The sequence below is a fragment of the Aethina tumida genome, chromosome 4 (genome assembly GCF_024364675.1).
Source record: "Aethina tumida isolate Nest 87 chromosome 4, icAetTumi1.1, whole genome shotgun sequence".
NCBI classification, from domain to species: domain Eukaryota; kingdom Metazoa; phylum Arthropoda; class Insecta; order Coleoptera; family Nitidulidae; genus Aethina; species Aethina tumida.
This window is the reverse complement of record NC_065438.1, coordinates 20,950,336-20,971,260: the sequence shown is the minus strand read 5'-3', so window position 1 is coordinate 20,971,260 and position 20,925 is coordinate 20,950,336. Positions and strand designations below refer to the sequence as shown.

At 29.7% G+C, this 20,925-nt stretch overlaps 1 protein-coding gene across 2 annotated transcripts in view; it reads right to left on the bottom strand.

Annotated features, from left to right (window-relative positions):
• The window catches only part of LOC109597866 (probable G-protein coupled receptor 158), a 65,311-nt gene that overhangs the window by 1,914 nt on the left and 42,472 nt on the right, over positions 1 to 20,925 (bottom strand). Inside the window, exons 4-9 of one of the 2 annotated variants that reach the window (XM_049966493.1) lie at positions 16,531 to 16,693; positions 16,407 to 16,475; positions 15,754 to 16,170; positions 6,820 to 7,068; positions 3,221 to 3,439; positions 3,124 to 3,144 (exon numbers count right to left, since the gene is read on the bottom strand). In XM_049966493.1, the coding sequence (XP_049822450.1) occupies positions 3,124 to 3,144; positions 3,221 to 3,439; positions 6,820 to 7,068; positions 15,754 to 16,170; positions 16,407 to 16,475; positions 16,531 to 16,693 (1,138 nt within the window). The remainder of the gene's footprint in view (positions 1 to 3,123; positions 3,145 to 3,220; positions 3,440 to 6,819; positions 7,069 to 15,753; positions 16,171 to 16,406; positions 16,476 to 16,530; positions 16,694 to 20,925) is intronic. The other variant, XM_049966494.1, reaches the window with a different exon arrangement.

Below are 20,925 nucleotides of genomic sequence, written 5' to 3'. Positions count from 1 at the left end.
TGTTGGTTGAATAAAGTGATTTTTTTTAAAATACCGTTCAACAATGCAATGAGAGCTCCGCATTTTTGTTTCTGTCAGTCCTTGTTCCAAACTATAAAAATTCTTGGGTATTGTTTATTGCTTGACGGTTATGATGTTCAGTAAAATACATGATCAGATATATAATTGAATTCCTCAAATGACTCATAATTGTTTTCGTAATAAAACTAGTTACGACTAAATTAATATTTTTAGTGAATGTAATCCATTTTAGGTTCAATTAAATCTGTAATTTGATTTTAATAGCTTGAAACTTTAATAGAATAGAGTAAAATAAATATTTTTTTGCTGTTTTTATGTTACTGGAAAATTTTTTATGTGTAAAAATAGGAAAAAAGCCACTGAATTGGCATTAAAAACCATATTCTTTGATTTATTTATTTCTAATTTATTGATCAGGCAAAGCACTGCAATTTAATTTACCTCACATCTATTAATAACTTAATATTGCCACTAAAATTTTAAAATAAAAAACCATATTATTAAAATTTTTATTTACTGATTAAATAAACCTTCGATTGATTTAATTCTGCCTAAAACCTATTAATAGGTTACAACTGATTTTCTAAAATAATAAACTGATTTATTTGAGTTAATTACTTGATAAATTCAATTTGGCCGTAAATTTTTTAATATCTTTAATTTGTAATTGAATTTCTAAAAAATGAAAAAAATTTTTGATTTTATTTTTGCTAATCAATTATATCATTAATCAAATTTAATTCTCTTACACATATATGTAGGTTAAGTTTGTCATTGAATTTCTTTAAATTTGCTCATCAAGTAAATCATCGGTCAATTTAATTCACTCAGAATTATTTTAATACTATTTTTGCTTATCAAATAAATTAACGATTAATTTATTCCCTTCTCAAAAATATTAATGTTATTGATTTTCTTAAATTAAATAACATATTCTTTAATTTTATTTTTGCTGATCAAGTAAACCATCGATCAATTTAATTCTCTATCAAATATTTGAATAGGCTAAATCAATGGTAAAGATTTTCTAAAAAAAAAAGTTATATTTATTATATAAAATCATTGAGCGGTTTAATTCCTTTTCAAAAATATTAATAGGTTAAGTTTGTTATTGATTTTATTAAATTAAATAACACATTCTATAATTATATTTTTGCTGATCAAGTAAATCATCGATCAATTTAATTCCCTCTCAAATACTTTAATAGACTAAGTTTACCATGAATTTTTTAATAATAAAAACTATAATTTTTGATTTTAATTTTGCTGATCAAATAATCAACGATCAATTTAATTCCATTTCAAAAATATTAATAGTTTAAATTTGTTATTGATTTTGTAAAATTAAAAAACACATTCTTTAATTTTATGATTGCTGATCAAGTAAACCATCGATCAATTTAATTCCCTCTCAAATATTTTAATAAACTAAGTTTAGCGTTGATTTTCTAAAAATAAAAACTACATTTTTTGGTTTTAATTCTGCTGATTAAATATATCAACGATAAATTTAATTTCTTCTGAAAAGGTTAAGTTAGTTATTGATTTTATAAAATTGAGAAACACATTCTCTAATTTTATTTTTGCTAATCAAGTAAACCATCGATCAGTTTAATCCCTTTCAAAAATATTAATAGGTTAAGTTCTGATCAAATAAAATATCGATCAATTAAATTCTGCCTAAAACTTATTAATTTGTTTTTATTCTTTTATTGAATTTCTGAAACAAAAATCACATTCTTTCAATTTATTTTTACTGACCAAGTAAATCGTGGATCAATCTACTTTTTTTTTTCAAACCCATTAATAGATTAAGTTTGCCAGTAACTTTCTAAAAATAAAAACCATATGTTTTGTTATGATTATGTTGATCAAAATAAGTCATTGATCAATTTAACTGTTTCTCAAACTTTTCTCAAAGCATTAACTTTATAATTAAATTTGTAAAATTTAAAACCACACCCTTTGAAATTATTTTTAATGATCAAGTAATTAATCTAATTTCTAAAATAAAAAAATACATTATTTAAATTTATTTCTATCGATCAATTTATTTCTGCCTCAAACCTGTTTATAAGTTAAGTCAGAATTCAATTAAAAACAACAATTATGTGCTTTTTTTCTTGCTAATCAAGTAAATAATTGATCAATTTAATTCTACAAAAGACTTATTAGTGGATTAACTTCTCAATTGAATTTATAATATTAAAAAACACATTCTTTGATTTTATTATGCCGATCATAAACCTTGGATTAATTTAATTTTGCCTCAACTCGATTGATATGCAATATATATATAAAAAAATAGTAGTAAACATTTAATGACACGAAATTCATTTATATTTTTATTAAAAAATACCCTAAAATTTTTCTCTCACTTTTATAGTAAACAATATTCGAGTGATAAAAAATAATTTTTATGACATGCTTTAGAGTTTTTTATTGCCTACCATTTTTTAAGCCATCCTTCATTAAAATCGAGTTACAAATAAAACAGTTATTATGGTGTACCCCGTACGTAATATTATGAGAATATAAATAAAAATGATAAAGTTCATTCCTATTTTAAACTTGCTGACATTTTTCGCATGACCATGATTCACACAAGTAACAGTTATACAGTCAAAAACGTGATTTCCGTCTTAAATTCGATATGCAATATTTATCATCGATTGATTTATGACTATAAATAAATATTTAATACTGCAGATATATTTATATTAAATTAAACGCAGAATTGTTTAAATTAGATTATGTGCTGTGAAATAAAACTAAACCAATCACGAACACACGAAACGAGTGCAATAAAATAATAACTGCGCCGTAATCGGACCGTTATTATTGAAAACTGTTCATAAAACTACTGCAAATCATCTAAAACTGATCAGGGAGAGAGAGGTGAAAAAGTCAAAGTCCGTGACACACCGTTTGGAGTTTAGCCAAGGGCACCGGTCCAATTAACCCAACCCTATCGATTATTGCAAAGTGGATAAAATTAAAACCTCAACACCCAACCGGCCGATTTCCTAACAACCCCCTTCCCACCCTAAACAACACACTCACACGTGCGCGACACAGTCTAATTGCCACCCCTTCACTCACCTTTTCCCTGCTTCCCTTTTTCTAGAGAGGGCATGAAACACAAATCGCATTGCAAGACGGATTTTTCGTCGGGGGTGGTCCGGGGACGCACACTTACCTGCAAACTGAAGCGGCGGTGCTGCGCCTTCCTGCCGCCCCTCCTTTTCGATATGTGCGGGTTGTCACGACAGATCGTTTTGCTCTTGAATATCTCGAGCTGGAGGTAAAGACGTTTGAGCTCGGCCCGGATGTCGTCCGGGCTCATGTCCGCCAACGTTACCTCGCCCACGTCCACGTCGCTGTTGTTGCCCGTCAACGGGCCGTGTGCGTTGATGTCCTGGAACGTTTTTTAAGTGGTAAAACACCCCCGAAGGGGCACAAGTGGATGAACATTGTCTTGAGGGGATTGTTTACATCCAAAGGCTTTTCTGAGTGAACGCAGCAGGATTTACCAGAAGAGTTCAGTGCCGTTAATTGGCATTATCAGTTATTATTGAAATGAAACGACAAGAAGGAATTAAACATCGTTATTGTACAAAATAAATTTAATTCCCTTTTAAATATTTTAATAGACTAAATTTATCGTCGATTTTCTAAAAATAAAAGTTACATTTTTTGATTTTATTATCGCTGATCAAACAAATCAACTATCAATTTTATTCCTTCTCAAAAATATTAATAGGTTAAGTTTGTTATTGATTTCGTAAAATTAAAAAATACATTCTTTAAATTTATTTTGGTGATCAAGTAAACCATCGATCAATTTAATTCCCTGTTAAATATTTTAATAGGCTAAATTCACAATTGATTTTTTTAAAATAAAAACTACATTTTCTCATTTTAATTTTGCTGATCAAATAATCAATGATCAATTTAATCCCTTCTCAAAAATATAATAGGTTAAATTTGTTAATGATTTTGTAAAATTAAAAAACACATCTTTAATTTTATTTTTGCTGGTCAACTAATCCAACGATCAGTTTAATTCCCGGTCAAATATTTTAATAGATTAAGTTTACTATTGATTTTTTAAAAATAAAAACTGCATTTTTTGATTGTAATTTTACTGATCAAATAATGAATGATTAATTTAATTCATTCTCAAAAATATTAATAGGTTAAATTTGTTATTGAATTTGTAAAATTAAAAAATACTTTCTTTAATTTTACTCTTGCTGATCAAGTAAACCATCGATCAATTTAATTCCCTGTTAAATATTTTAATAGATTAAGTTTACCACTGAATAGGTTAAATTTTTTTATTGATTTTATAAAATTAAGAAACACATTCTTTAATTTTATTTTTGGTGATCAAGTAAACGATCGATCAATTTAATTCCCTCTCAAATATTTTAGTAAACTAAGTTTAGGGTAGATTTTCTAAAAATAAAAACTACATTTTTATGATCAAATAAATCAACGATATATTTAATTCCTTCTCAAAAATATTAATAGATTAAGTTTGTTACTGATTTTATAAAATTAAGAAACACATTCTTTAATTTTATTTTTGCTGATCAAATAAACCAACGATCAATTTAATTCCCTATCAAATATTTTAATAGATTAAGTTCACCATTGATTTTTTAATAATAAAAACTACATTTTTTTATTTTAATTTTGCTGATCAAATAAACAACGATTAATTTTAATTCCTTCTCAAAAATATTAATAGGTTAAGTTTGTTATTGATTTTATAAAATTCATTCTTTAATTTTATCTTTGCTGATCAAGTAAACCATCGATCAATTTAATTCCCTCTCAAATATTTTAATGAACTAAATTTAGCGTAGATTTTCTAAAAATAAAAGCTATATTTTTTGGTTTAAATTTTGCTCATCTAATAAATCAACAATAAATTTAATTCCTTCTCAAAAATATTAATAGATTAAATTAGTTATTGATTTTATAAAATTGAAAAACACATTCTTTAATTTTATTTTTGCTGATCAAATAAATCATCGGTCAATTTAATTCCCTGTTAAATATATTAATTTTTTGATTTTAATTTTACTGATCAAATAATCAACGATCAATTTAATTTCTTTTCAAAAATATTAATAGGTTAAATTTGTTATTGATTTTGTAAAATTAAAAAAACTTATTCTTTAATTTTATCTTTGCTGATCAAGTAAACAGTCGACCAATTTAATTCCCTTTCAAATATTTTAATAATCTAAGTTTACCGTTGATTTTCTAAAAATTAAAACTACATTTTTTGATTTAAATTTTGCTGATCAAATAAATCAATGATAAATTTAATTCCTTCTCAAAAATATTAATAGATTAAATTGATTTTATAAAATTGAAAAACACATTCTTTAATTTTATCATTGCTGATCAAGTAAACCATCGATCAATTTAATTCCCTCTCAGATATTTTAATAAACTAAGTTTAGCGTTGATTTTCTAAAAATAAAAACTACATTTTTTGGTTTTAATTCTGCTGATCAAATAAATCAACGATAAATTTAATTTCTTCTCAAAAATATTAATAGGTTAAGTTAGTTATTGATTTTATAAAACTGAGAAACACATTCTTTAATTTTATTTTTGCTAATCAAGTAAACCATCGATCAATTTAATTCCTTGTTAAATATTTTAATGGGTTAAATTTACCATTGATTTTTTAATAATAAAAAGTAAATTTTTTGATTTTAATTTTGCTGATCAAATAATGAACGATCAATTTAATTTCTTCTCAAATATATTAATAAGTTAAGTTAATGATTTTGTAAAATTAAAAAACACATTGTTTAATTTTATTTATGCTGATCGAGTGAATCATTAATCAATTTTATTCCATGTCATATATTTTAATTGGCTAAGTTTACCATTAATTTTCTAAAAATAAAAACAATATTTTTTTGATTTTAATTTTGCTTCTAAAATTTAAAACTACATTTTTTGATTTTAATTTTGCTGTTCAAATAATTCAACGATCAATTTAATTCCTTCTCAAAAATATTAAAATGTTAAATTTGTTATTGATTTTCTAAAATTAAAAAAAAAACACGTTTTAAATTTATTTTTGCTGATCATATAAACATCGATTAATTTAATTCTGTCTCAAACTTATTAATTGATTAGACATTTTATTGTGACTATGTCATCTCGCCCACGTTCACGTCCTAGTCGTTGATGTCCTGCAACGTTTTTTAAGTGGTAAAACACGCCAAATGTGCCCCGTTGGATGAACATTATCTTATGGGGATTGTTTACTTCCAACGGTTTTCCTGAGTGAACGCAGCAGGATCTACCACAAAAGTTCAGTGCCGTTAATTGGCATTATCAGTTATTATTGAAATGAAACGACAAGAAGGAATTAAACATCGTTATTGTACAAAATTTATTATCCCATTAAGTATGCGAGCCAGCATCTGAATTTATTGCGGCATTCTTCAGAGGGTAACGGCCACAAAGGAGCTAATGAATTGGCAGGTTTTTAGATTCACGCCGTTGTTTAAACTAATAGCACTAAAACAGACATGAAAAACCTATCAACAATAGGTATTAAATTACCGGCACAACAATAATTCATTATTTCACTCGTTCCAACGCAATAATTATATAAAAAAACCTTTGTTAAAACCGTTGTTAATTACTATCATTGGTAGATAAATCCCCTCATCAGTAAACCGCAAATCGATTGATTGTGTGTTCACAACTGCAATTACATCAAACCCTTTGATCTCGACAAATTACAGTTAAACCTACCTTGAATCCCTCGATGGGAATCCTGCAGGAATACTCCTGACCCAGTGAACGCACCTGCTTCTGCTGGTACCAAAACTTCGGCACGAACACGAGCAACAAAGTTACCGTGGTAGACAGCTGAGTTCTGACGCAGTATATTATTAAAACGATGTTGGGATGGAGCTCCGGCAAAATTAAGACTCGTGATACGTAAAACAGCGTGCTGACCGTCAGTTCTATGCTGATCGCTGCGCAAAGAAAGTTCCGTTCCTGCAAAATAATCCATTTTAATGCCCGGAATAAGAGTTGTTCCCAAAAGTGGACGTAACGTTTATTAAATATTTATGATCCCGGTTACCGTCGTTTATTTTTCTCGTGGTCCGCCGTCATAAATTCCTCTCTAACTTGAACAATTTATCGTCCGGAACGGTTTCATTGTGTCGCAGTTGTTCCGACGATGCGAACACAAAACATTCCGGAATATCGAATTAAAATATGCACTTAAGAGAACTAACTCTTAATCTCGACGGAATTTATAAAAGTAATCCTGGCCGTTTGACTCCGGTAGAAAGTTTCCGGAGTGGCGCGTTAAACAAAAAAAATCGATGGCGACGTTTCCGAATTATTGCTCCGTCGATTCTTTTCAATAAACGAAAACCAATAAATATCGCAACCTCTCGGAAACTTTCTGCAATAATAACTTTTGCGATTGTTGTTGCCGGTTTTCGATTACGTCGGACGTTAGTATCGTGTTTTGGAGTTTGTTTAAGGAAGATTCATTAGGTTTCACGTGCGGAATTTCGAGAGAATCCTTAAAACGGCAAAGATTCTGTTCTGAATGGTGTGTTTATTAAAGTAAACTTTCTTTTAATGTTGTTACGTGTGTATAAAGTTACACTTAATGGATACGTAAAAGCCAACTCTGTTTATCGACGTATTGTGTTATACTGAAACTACTGAATAACTAAAACAATATGAAAATGTTTCAGGATGCTATTTATTAGGATATGGAACAAGTGGAAGAGGTGGATAGAAGAGAAAGGAGTACTTAAATTATTACATAATTAAATAGATATGAAATTGTTTTTAGATGTTGTTTTTGAGAATATGGTGGAATAAGAAAAATCCTGTTAAGTCTGTTAATTAAATAGAAGTATATAAAGTTTTATATGACGATATCGAGGAAGATAAACATAAGAATTGGAAGAGAATAGAATATTAATTATTAAAAAATATGTGAAAATCCTTTTGGATGTTGTTTATGAGGATATAGAGAAAGATAAACAGACCAATTGGAAGGGAATAGTCTGTTAATTAATTAAAAATATGTGAAAATGTTTTTGATGTTGGATATAGAGGAAGGTAGAGAGAATAATGCTGTTTATGAGCATTTAGAGGAAGATAAATAAGAATTGGAAGAAAATAGTTAATTTTAATTAGTTAAAAATATGTAATATTGTCTTTGGATGATGATATAGAAGAAGGTAGACAGAAGCATTGGAAGGAAATAATTTATTAATCAATTAAAAATATGTGAAAATATTTTTGGATGTTGTTTATGAGAACATAGAGGAAGATAAGCAGAAGAATTGGAAGAGAATGGTCTATTAATCAATTAAAAATAAGTGAAAAATTTGTGGATGTTGTTTATGAGGATATGGAGGAAGGTAGACAGCATAATTGGAAGAAAATAGTATATTAATTAATTAAAAATATATGTTATTGTCTTTCGATGTTGTTTATGAGGATATAGAGGAGGATAGAAAGAAGAATTGGAAGAGAATAGACTATTAATTAATTAAAAATATTTAATATTGTTTTTAGATATTATTTATGAGGATATGGAGAAGGATACAAAGAAGAATTGGAACAGAATATTCTATTAATTAATTAAAAATATGTAATATTGTCTTTGGATGTTGTTTATGAGGATATGGAGGAAGGTAGGGAGAAGAATTGGAAGGGAATAGTCTATTAATCAATAAAAAATAAATAAAAATGGTTTTAGTTGTTGTTTATGAGGATATAGAGAAAGATAAGCAGAAAAATTGGAAGAAAATAGTCTATTAATTAATTAAAAATATGTAATATTACATCAGCTACCTGCCAATAAAAGTCCTGTCAAAATCGGTCCATTTCAGAGAACAGACAGACAGACAGAGAGACAAAAATTGTAAAAAATGTTATTTTGGTGTATGTATCGTATTTATATTCATATGCATGCAGTAAAAAACGGTTATTTCAATATTACAAACAGACACTCCAATTTTATTTATATGTATAGATTATCTTTGGATGTAGTTTAAGAGGATATGGAAGAAAGTAGGCAGAAGAATTGGAAGAGAATAGTCTATTAATGAATTAAAAATATGTGAAAATGTTTTTGGATGTTGTTTATGAAGATATAGAGGAAGATAAGCAGGAAAATTAAAAGAGAATAACCTATTAATTAATAAAAAATATGTGAAAATGTTTTTTGATGTTGTTTATGAGAATATAGGAAAATAAACAGACAAATCTGAAGGGAATAGTCTATTAATCAATTAAAGATATGTTAAAATGTTTTTGGATGTTGTTTATGAGGATATAGAAGAAAATAAGTACATGAATTGAAAAGGAGTAATATGTAAAAATATTTTTTATGTTGTTTATGAGAATATAGAGGAAGATAAACACACAAATTGAAAATGAATAGTCTATTAATCAATTAAATAATGTTAAAATGTTTTTGGTTGTTGTTTATATGGATATAGAGGAAGATAAACAGAAGAATTGGAAGAGAATAGTCTATTAAATAATTAAAAATATGAGAAAACGTTTTTGGATATTGTTTATGAGGATACAGAGAAAGATAAACAGCAGAATAGGAAGAGAATACTCAATTAATTAATATGAAACTATTTTTGGATATTGCTTATGAGAATGTGGAGTAAGATAATCAGAAGAATAGGAAAGTATAAAATTTATTATTATTAAATTACAAAAAAAGATAAACAGAAGAATAATAAGAGAATAATTTATTAATTAATTATAAATAAATGAAAATGTCTTTTTAAGTTATTCATGAGTATATAATCAGAAGAATAGGAAAGCATAAAATTTATTATTATAAAATTACAAAAGAAGAATAATAAGAGAATAGATATTGTTATATGAATATGGAGGAAGATAAACAGAAGAGTCGGTAGGAAACACATAAACCATTAAACAATTAATGAGATATGAGGATGTTCATGGGTGTTATTTATAAGGACACGGAGGAAGATAAACAGAAGTACAGGGAAGGGAAATAAGATTAACAATAGTTGAAATAACAAATGTTTCGTGCGCCTAAATGCGGGTTGTTAGGTAAACACAATACGTATATCTTATTGAATGGACGTGGATTAGATTTATGGACTGCTCAGTTTTCAGTTAGCGCACCATAAATTCCGTTAATCTTTTCTCCAAACAGTGATTTATGGCGACTGCAAAGTTTTCAATTAATTAAAGTATGATCGAGCTCTTTCTGCATATCATAAAATCGATACGACCCAACAAAAAAGCGCCGGTTCATTTTGCTACGTTCTTTCGCACCGTAACATTTTCAGGAAAAAGATAATACAAATAATCCACAAACAAATCCGTTTGTGGATCCCACCACCGTTGCATAAAGCCCCCGCTAAAGCGCCGCAGAACGGTCCATGAATACCAAAACCGATCCACTAGGAGTTTCATAGTTTTACAACTTTTACGCGGGTAGAAAAATTGCATTTTAAATGTGTTTTTGCCCCGCATTGGCGGTGCAAAAAGGCTCCAGTCACGAGCAACGCTTGTCATTAAAGAGACGTCGTGTTTAATGACCGTTACTCTTTATATTCCTTAATCATGCGAGATTAAGAACGGTTAATTTAAGTTCCTTTTGTGTTTGCACTTAATTTCGTCGGGCCGACCTGATTCACATTTAAACTCGTCATAAATCCTTAATGGCTTTGCTTTACATTAAGAGATCGGTCGTCTCCGTTAAAATAGATGTGTTCTAACTGGTTTTATACCAATTACAACGACGCCTTCTAATGCTACAATGATAAATGGCTCCGTTGTTTTCGAATTCGGTCCAATATTTGAACGGTTAAACACCAAAACATGTTGGCTTGTCAAACAAAAACGGATATCCTTTATCAAACTGGGTGGACAAAAAGTAGCTGGACGAAAACAATAAGGGTATCCATTAGTTCATCAATGAAAGTCAATTTATCATCATCATCGTCTGGTGGCCGGTCATAGTTAAACACCCCCGGCCGCATTTTGCCATTGTTGTTTGCCCCGAAAATAGAGACCTGACCCGCCGTTCATTGTTTGCCGAACCTGTTCCACCCGAAACTATCGATATTATGTTATATGGAAAGCCCGGGTTCGGTCGGGAATTTCACCCCCAATTACTGTGTGTTTCTGCTTAAGCGGTCCCTGTTTGTATGTCTCAAGGTTTTGATGTCCCCGTACCTCCGGAGCATTAAATCAACTGTCAGATTCAGAACGGAAAACGTGAATTTAAACGGGGTAGGGGGGTGAGATCACTCAGACAATATTCAAATGGAAATTACAGGCGGACCGTTCCGTCTGAATTAGGCGCAACACCGGCGCATCCGCCATTCCAATTTACATTTTATCATTTAACAATTTTCCTCCTTAATTCCATCTCTCGGCACTTCCGAACGAAAGTTTCGCTCACGAAGCGGGACGTAAACGCATTACTCCATCAAACCGGGATAAATCGGGTGCCAGGAGTTAATTAGATCAATAGATAAATCGAGGTTCGAAGTGGAAAAGCAGCTCGAACTCGTTGACCGCCTTTAATTAATTGAAGTCGCTAGGTGGTCACTTCCGTTCACCCCCCCTTTGGCCGTGTCCGATCTGGTAATATTAATTAATTTTCCCCCTGGCATCGGAAGACTTCGAATTCGAGGGGGCGACAATTTTACCGCTTTACCGGCGTAGAGGCTGAACGAAACGAGTGAGGCTATGTTTTCTTTGGAGGAAATCCGCATTGCATCCTTAAGTGCACGGAGCCATTTGAAAATTTCTCGGAAACTGAATTATCATTCATTTATCAAAAGATCCGCCTTGAAGGTTGTTACTTATTGTAGAGCTGTAGATATTTAAAAAGATATAAAAATGTTTTTGGATGTTGTATATGAGGAAAAGAAAGAAGATAAATATAAGAATGGGAAAGAAATAAACTATTAATTAATTACAAAAATATTAAACATTTTTCGATGTTATTTATGAGGTTATGAAGGAAGATAACGATAATAATTGAGAAAGAATAACCTAGTACGTACTTAAAAAGATATGAAAGGGTTTTTGATGTTGTTTAGGAAGATGTAAAGGAAAATAAACGGAAGTAAAATAAGGGAATAATCTTATAATTAATTCAAAATTTATGAAAGTATTTTGGATGTTGTTTATGAGGGTATGGAGAAAAATAAATAAAAGAATGAGGACAGTGTCTTCTGCAAAATACTTAAAAAGATATGCACTTATTTTTTATGAGAATATATGTTAGAGAAAGATAAACAGAAAAATAGGATGAGAATAGTCTACTAATTAATTGAAAATATTTTTGAAAATTCTTTATGAGGGTTCAGAGGAAGATAAATAGTAGAATAGGAAGAGAATGATCTAATAAATAATTAAAAATATGTAAATATGTTTTCGGATGTTGTTTATGAGGATATAGAGCAGGATAAACAGAAGAATAGCAAGAGTCATCTGTTAATTTATTAAAAATATAAGAAAATATTTTTGGAAATTGTTTATGATAATATAGGTGAAGAAAAAAAGAAATAAAGAAGGGAAATAAATGATTAAATAATTAAAAACATAAATAAAATTTGAATATTGTTTATATAGAAGAAAATAAACAGATTAGAAAGGGAATAATCTCATAATTTGTTATTGTTTATGAAAATATAAAGGAAGATAAATAGAGTAATAAGAAAAATTATTTGTTAATTAATTAAAAATTTATGAAAATATTTTGGATGTCGTTTATGAGGGTATAGAGGAAAATAAATAGAAAAATGAGGAAAGAATCGTCTACCAAATACCAAATTAATTAAAAATATAAGAAAATATTTTAGGAAATTATATATTATATGATAATATAGAGAAAAAAACAGAAGCACAGAAGGAAAATAATTCATTAAATAATGAAAAAGATACGAACATAATTTTGGATGTGGTTTATGAGGATATAGAAGAAAATAAACAGAAGAATAGGAGGAGAATAATCTGCTGATTTGTTATTGTTTATGAAAATATAGAGGGAGATAAATAGAATAATAAGAAAAACCATATTAAGTAATTAAAAAATATATGAACATATTTTGAATGTTGTTTATGAGGGTATAGAGGAAGATAAATAGAAGAATGAGTAGAGAATCATCTACAAAATACTTAAAAAGATATGAATATGTTTTTTGATATTTTTTATGAGAATATATAGGAAGATAAACAGAAAATAGGATGAGAATAGTCTACTAATAAATTGAAAACATGAAAATATATTTGAAAATGGTTTATGAGAGTATAGAGGTAGATAAACAGAAGAATAGGAAGGAAGTAATATAATAATTATGTAAAAATAAGTAAATATGTTTTTGGATGCTGTTTATGAGGATATAGAAGAAGATAAACAGAAGAATAGGAAGAGTAATCATCTATTAATTCATTCAAAAATATAAGAAAATATTTTTGGAAATTGTTTATGATAATATAGGGGAAGAAAAACAAAAGTAAAGAAGGGGAATAAATTATTAAATAATTAAAAAAACAGGAAAATAAATGTACATATTTTGAATGTTGTTTATGGGAGTATAGAGGAAGATAAATAGAAAAATGAGGAAAGAATCATTTGCAAAATACTTAAAAAGATATGAATATGTTTTTTTGATATTTAGGAATATTATTTAATTAATTGAAAACATGAATATACTTTTGAAAATTGTTTGTGAGAATATAGAAGAAGATAAACAGAAGAATAGGTAGAAAATTATCTAACAATTAATTAAAAATATATAAATGTGTTTTTAGATGTTGATAGAAGAATGGGAAAAATGTAATCTATTAATTAATTAAAAATAAGAAAACATTTTGGAAAGTTGTTTATGATGATATAGAGGAAAAAACAGAAGAATAGTAAGGGAATAAACTGTTAATTTGTTATTGTTTATGAATAGAGAACGTTAAATAGAATAATATTTTAGAACATTGTTTATAAGGATATAAAGGAATATAAATAGAAATATAGTAAGAAAGTAATCTATTGATTAATTAAAAGTGTACTAAGATATTTTTGGTTGTTTATGAGCATTAAAGGGAGATAAACAGGAGTAAAGGAAAGAAATAACAAAAATATTTTTTCATGTTGTTTATGAGACATACAGAAAAATAAACAGAAGAATAGGAATGAAATAATCTACTAATTTGAAAACACCTGAAAATGTTTATGAGTATGTAGAGAAAGATAAATAGAAAAATAGAGAAGAAACATTATATTAAATAAATAAAAATATATGAAAACGTTTTTAGATGTTGTTTATGAGAATATAGGGAAGTAAATAGAAGAATAAAGAAAAAAATAATCTGTTAAATAAATAAAAAGTTACAAAAATGTTTTTGGACGTTCTTAATGAGCACATAGAGTAAGTGGAGAGAAAACAAGAATAATATTAATTAATTCAAAAGTACAAACTTTTTGGATATAAGAAATAAAATTTTCGGCTGCTGTTTATGAGGACATATTTTATCAATAGATAAGTCGAGCTGGAAAACCAGCTAGAACTCGTTGACCACCCTTAAATAATTGAAGTCACTAGATGATTATTTTTGTTCACCCCCTTTGACAGTGTCCAATTTGGTAATATCAATTAATTCTCCCCCTTTCATCAGAAAACTTCAGAAATTCGACGACAATTTTTCCGTCGTCTAAACGAGACGAGTCCGGCCACGTTTCCTAATCACGGAACGTAAAATAAATCCGCATTGCACCGCCAAGTGCACGGAGCCATTCGGAAATATCTCGGGAATTGAATTAACATTCATTTATCAAAAGATGTTCCTTCGGCCGTTGTGATTTATCATACAATCCGTATTTCCGTTCGGTTGTTTATTTGTGCATTAAAAAAAAAAAGAAAAGTAACGTAGGAATTTTAATATACACGAATTACGCGCAGATATAAGTTAATATTAATTAGCCGTTAGCAGCATAATAATTTACGATATGCAAGGAAAACGTAATTAAAGACTTAATTTTTGTTAAATGATTAATGGATGCCGGGCCTAATTCTACACTAAAAAACATGGCAGAAACAATTAACGCGGTAATGTTGTTTTTCTTGTTTTAAAATAAGAATTGGATGGGCAAGATTTAATTATTCGCATCAGGAAACTTTCCAGAGATAAATGGGGGCTCGTTTATTGATCATGAATTATTCAGGGTCGGATGGCGAGATATAATAGTTTATATAGACCCGGATTAATAATAAAACATGTTGGGGACTTAGTTTTGGATGCACGGGGTGTAATTATCATAACAGGATTGAAGGCACTTCTGCTTTATGGACATGGAGGTCAGTCATTTATCTTACATGAGAAATGCAGCCACTGCATCTTAAAACTACCGTAACTCGATTGAATGAAATTTCAGATAAAAAATTCCATTATTCAAGCCTTCGGTTACTCAACCCCCCCCCCCCCCAAGTTTAATCATATCGGCGTCTCATTCAATAACCGGAAATAATAAAGCGACACAGCCGGATAGTTAAAAGACGAGGTGATGAATAAAGTGGGGAAACGAAGTCGACAACCCATTGTCTTGTGATGAATTGCTTTTGTAGTGGCCTGGATGCTCGTTATGGTCTCCGTGTCAGCAATAAACCCCCCTCCCCTTTATTAATTGGGGCCCTAACTCACGTGAAATTGCGTCCTGGCATTACGACTGGCGTAACTCAGATGTATGCCGAAGATGAGTATGACCAGTTCCCCGGTCTCGGTCACGTAGTCCCACCACAACGACTTGCAGGACTGGTACAGCACGCCGCCGGACGTGGTGCCCACGTACAGCAGGCTGTAGTTCTCCTGCATGAAGTTGAGGGTGATCGAGGTGTAGGCGGCCATGTAGGCCAGCACCGACGTTATCATGATCAGGAGGTACTTGAGCAGGTCGGTGTCCTTGACGACCCAGCGGTGCGCCTTCCTGGTCCTGAATTCGATGAGGTGACGGTAGAGCTTGAGGATTATGGCGCCGTAGCAGATGATGAAGCCGACCTCGCGGGCCCACGGCTCCAGCAGGCACTGGACGACCGACGGCTCGAATATTCTAACCACAACCTGCGGGGGTAAAGGTCTTTTGTATAAATCAAGAAGTGATCTGAAAGCAATTTTGTGGGGTGATTTATGATGAACGAATGACGTGGGAAATAGTGAGATCTGTTCCCGATTCCCGTGGGCAAAGCCTTTTGTTTTATGCATCGAGATGGGGGAGAGAGTCAAATTGGATATTTACATGTCAGACGTCTAATAAATGCGTCTGAGAAACCTGCGCATCCGCCAACTTATCAACTCACCGTCGAGTACAGGATGAAGATGCCCAACAGGATGGTTTCTAAAATGGTCCACATGCCGGTGGCTATTGACTGCAAAAAAACCACCAACAATATTAATAAACCCCTCAATTTTATCGACGTGTACCTTGGTTTTTCTTTGTTTGAAGACGACGAGGCCCAGGATGACGGTCACCGCCATGCAGATGATCTGGACGATTAATATTTCCGTTTTCAAATAAACATCCTTCTTGGCCAGACATATCCCGTTGGGCTGGCAATCGTCGCAGTTCGAGGGACATCTCGTGCACCTGCAAAAACGAAAATCAATCCCCCCAGCACTGGCGGAACATGCGGCTAAAATTTAATTCGAAACTGATTACAAATTTCTGGTTTAATGTCGCTTACGCAAAGTTTGCGGTCCGGTTTATGGCGGTCTAATTAAAAGTTTTTGTGTCGCCGAACATGCCGCAATTATCTCCGAGATGTACGGGCGAATAAAACTATTTTATTAATATGAAAGCAAGTCACCCCGCTTCGATAATAATGGCAAAGTGGATGGTCTCAGTCTGAATGTGATTGTAAACGGTTCGGGAACGTGACAGACAACGCCAATTAACTTTAGGTTTTGTTTTAAAACTTATTTGTCTTCGTGCAATAATTATACTCTGGTAACTCGATTGTGCTAATAAATTAGCTCCAGTCGCTTCTGTTGTAACTTATTTTCCTTCGGATCCGCTCGGCCTTTCATGCCCTTAACCGCTCCTTTGTAATTTAAATTTTACATCTACGGCAGGGCGTAATTTCTTCCAAAATTTAATTGCACGCCAATTTTAACGGACAATTTCGGAAAAACGACGCGAATTGGCGAAGCTTTAGTTGGGGGTGGCGATGAATAAATGCATGAATACTATTCCCAAAACGTAAAGCACACCACAAAATTGAATATAAAGTGATGGGGCATGGAGCGATGTAAAGTTGTATTATTAATATCCACAAGCAAAATGTTATTCGTATAATAAATTTTTAAGGGTGCGTCACCCAAACCCGAAGGAATTTCTGGGATGACATCAATATTTCAAACGGTGCCACAGCCTTTCCAATTTTAAACTCGGCCACATATTTTGCGGGGACATGTGAATTAATCTTTCCACCATTGTTTGCAACAAACAATGACGTTACAATTTAAATAAATAAATAGATTTTATTGACCGACATAACGGGATGAAATTAAATTTTTAAACTATTTTAACGTACGAAGCTCCAAAATGACAATATTGCATACACGAAACAAACTAAATGATAATTTCAACTTTAAATCCAACTTGACATTAGTGTAATTAAACCATTACGCTGTTACAAGTTTAATTATGGTTTAATTAATCTAGAGTGGTGATTTTAGCTTGTATGAAAAGTGATTTTTTGGTTCGAACGTTAAGTTAATTACGTTTGTGTCCCCTAATATTAGGTACAGGAAAATGTAATTTACTTTTTTTTTTGATTCATGATTTATTTGAATAAACTTTTATAAAATGTTTTTATATTTTTGTATCAAACTGTATATATTACTCAAGAGCATTTTTAAGCTCTTTATAACTAGATTATTTATTTTTTTATTACGTTGTATTTAAAATATACTTTTTGTTGATACAAGTCATGCAAATTTACTTTTAAATGTTCAAAAATCAGCTTAAAGTAATAGAAACTGCGTATCGCATTTACATTAAGTTTGGAGAAGTCGTAGGAGTTTGGTTTTGTTACTTTGAAAGTGACAATGAATGCACTGAAAATGTACAAGGACAAGGTCGTTATGAAACCTGTACTAAAGAAAAGAAAGTTCATGGAAAACTTAGTCAAAGATAAGATTTATTCAAGACAGTCAAAAGAAGCTTTAATAATTTTTGATTATAATGGTGGTAGACAAAGGTATTTTAAAGCAGGAAACATAAATGTTTATGAGGAGATACAGGAAGATAAACAAAAGAATAGGAAAGGAATATTCATATCAAAATTAATGTTTATGAGGAGATACAGGAAGATAAACAGAAGAATAGATGGGAGTATTCATATTAAAATAAAGGTTGACCTTTTCTTAAGTTTCCAGAATTTTTGGATTATAGTGGTATTTTACAGTTGAAAGCTGAAAACATAAATGTTTATGAGAAAAAACAGAAAAACAAACAGAAGTATGAAAAAGGAATGTTTAAACTATTATTATAAATAATTAGAATGATACGAGAATATTTTTGAATGACATTTAAAAGAATCTACAGGACGACGTAGAGAAGAGTAGGAAGAGAATAATAATTATTTAATTAAAAATTTGTAAAAATAATTTTAGATATGGTTGATAAGGTTACTGAGGAAGATAAACAGAAGAATAGAGGGGAATAATTTACTAAATAACTAAAAATTAAGAAAATATTTCTGCATGTTGTTTTGAGGGTATGGAAATAAAACAATATAAAAAATAATTTATAATTAATTAAAAATATATGAAATTTATTTACTTAAAATATAAATAGAAGAACAAGAAAGAAATAATCTATTAATTAATTAAAAATATATGAAAATATTTTTGAAAATTGTTTATGATAATATAGAGGAATATATATAAAGAATAGGATGGGAAGAATCTATTAATTAATAATAATATATAAAAATGTATTTGGATGTTTTTTATAAGAATATAAAGGAAGATAAATAGAAGTAAAGAAAGGAAATAATGTACTAACCTATATATTTTTGGAAGTTGTTTATGAGGATTTAGAGGGAGGAAACAGAAATAAAAGGAAGGGAAAAATCTTTCAATTAATTAACTCTATATGAAACTGTTTGTGGATTTTGTTTATAAGGATACAGAGGAAGATAAACAGAAGAAAAGGGAGGGAATGGTGTATTAATTAATTTAATATATATGAAATTGTCTTTATTTATGAGGATTTAGGAGGAGAAAACGGAAATAAAAAAAGGGAATAATCTTTTAGTTATTCAAATATATATGAAAATGTTTTTGAATATTGTTTATGAGGATATAGAGAAAGACAAATAGAATAATAGGAAAGAAATAGTCTATTAATTAATTAATTAAAAATATATGACAATGTCTTTGTTTAAGTTATTTATGAGGATTTAGAGGGAGCAAACAAAAATAAAAGGAAGTGAATAATTTTTCTATTAATTTAGTAAATATGACAATGTTTGTGGATTTTTTTTATGAGGATATAGAGTAAGATAAATATAATAATAGGAAGGAAATAATCTATTAATTAATTAAAAATATATGAAATTGTCTTTGTTCAAGTTATTTATGAGGATTTAGAGGAAACAGAAGTAAATGGAAGAGAATAATCTTTTAATTAATTAAATAAATATGACAATGTTTGTGGATCTTGTTTATGAGAATATAGAGGAAGATAAACAGAAGAAAATGAAGAAAATAGTCTACTACTGTTTTTGTTCTAGTTGTTTATGAGTATCTAAAGGAAGAAAACAGAAATAAGGGAATAAACTTTTAATTAATTAAATATATATGAAAATGTACTTTGATCTAGTTTATAAGGATATAGAGAAAGATAAATAAAGGAATAGGAAAAAAAGAATCCATTAATTAATAAAAAATATATGGATCTTGTTTATGAGGATATAGAAGAAGATAAACAGAATACGAATGAAATAGTATATTAATTTATTATGAAATACATGAAAATATTTTTGGTAGTTGTTAATTTGTTAACTAGAAATTAGTAAAAATATTGTTGGAATTTGTTTATGAGGATATAGAGAAAGATAAACAGAATAAGCTTCCAAAGTCAACAGAAAACGCAAGACCACATGTGGGATTAGGGACACAAAACAAGCTTGAATATATTACATAATATTTTCTTCTTCATTCACCAATTACTGTGACTATTTATCCATCATTTATTTTTGTCATTTTCCAACTTTTATCTAATAATCATTTTAAATCTGAGGATGAGGTTGACTTTGTCTTCAGTTCTAAAGGCGCACATTTCCCTTTTCATCATTAATATGCCTTGTAGAGTAAAAAATTGTTGATTATAATGCTAATTTTATTTTCATTTCAGACAAAGTGAAAAGCTAAAAACATAAATTACCTTTTCCCCGCACCTGAAAATATAATTGCAGCTTTCAACTCAAAAATACACTCACATCGGATTAACGCACGTTAAAGCTTTGCAAAATTGCCCTTTCGTCGCCAATAATTCATGCTAATTCGTGTAAAGTAGGGACGAAAATTGCGTATTTTTTCAGTCCCTTGTAAACCATAATAAAAGCACCCGTACTTTACAACAGTTTAATCTCTGAGGAAGTAAATGTGTCGTGTACTATGCAAACATTTTCGTTTTTTTTTTTTTATTCTCTCGCACGAAATTGTCCCAGCGCAAATAAAATACGTCCACGTCGTCGCATCGTGCAAACAACATCCGAAAACACTTCGAAAGGTCGAAACGAACGACGCAACGCCGGATTACGAATTTGAACCTGGAAATTGCTAATAATTGCACAACTTTTTCCATCA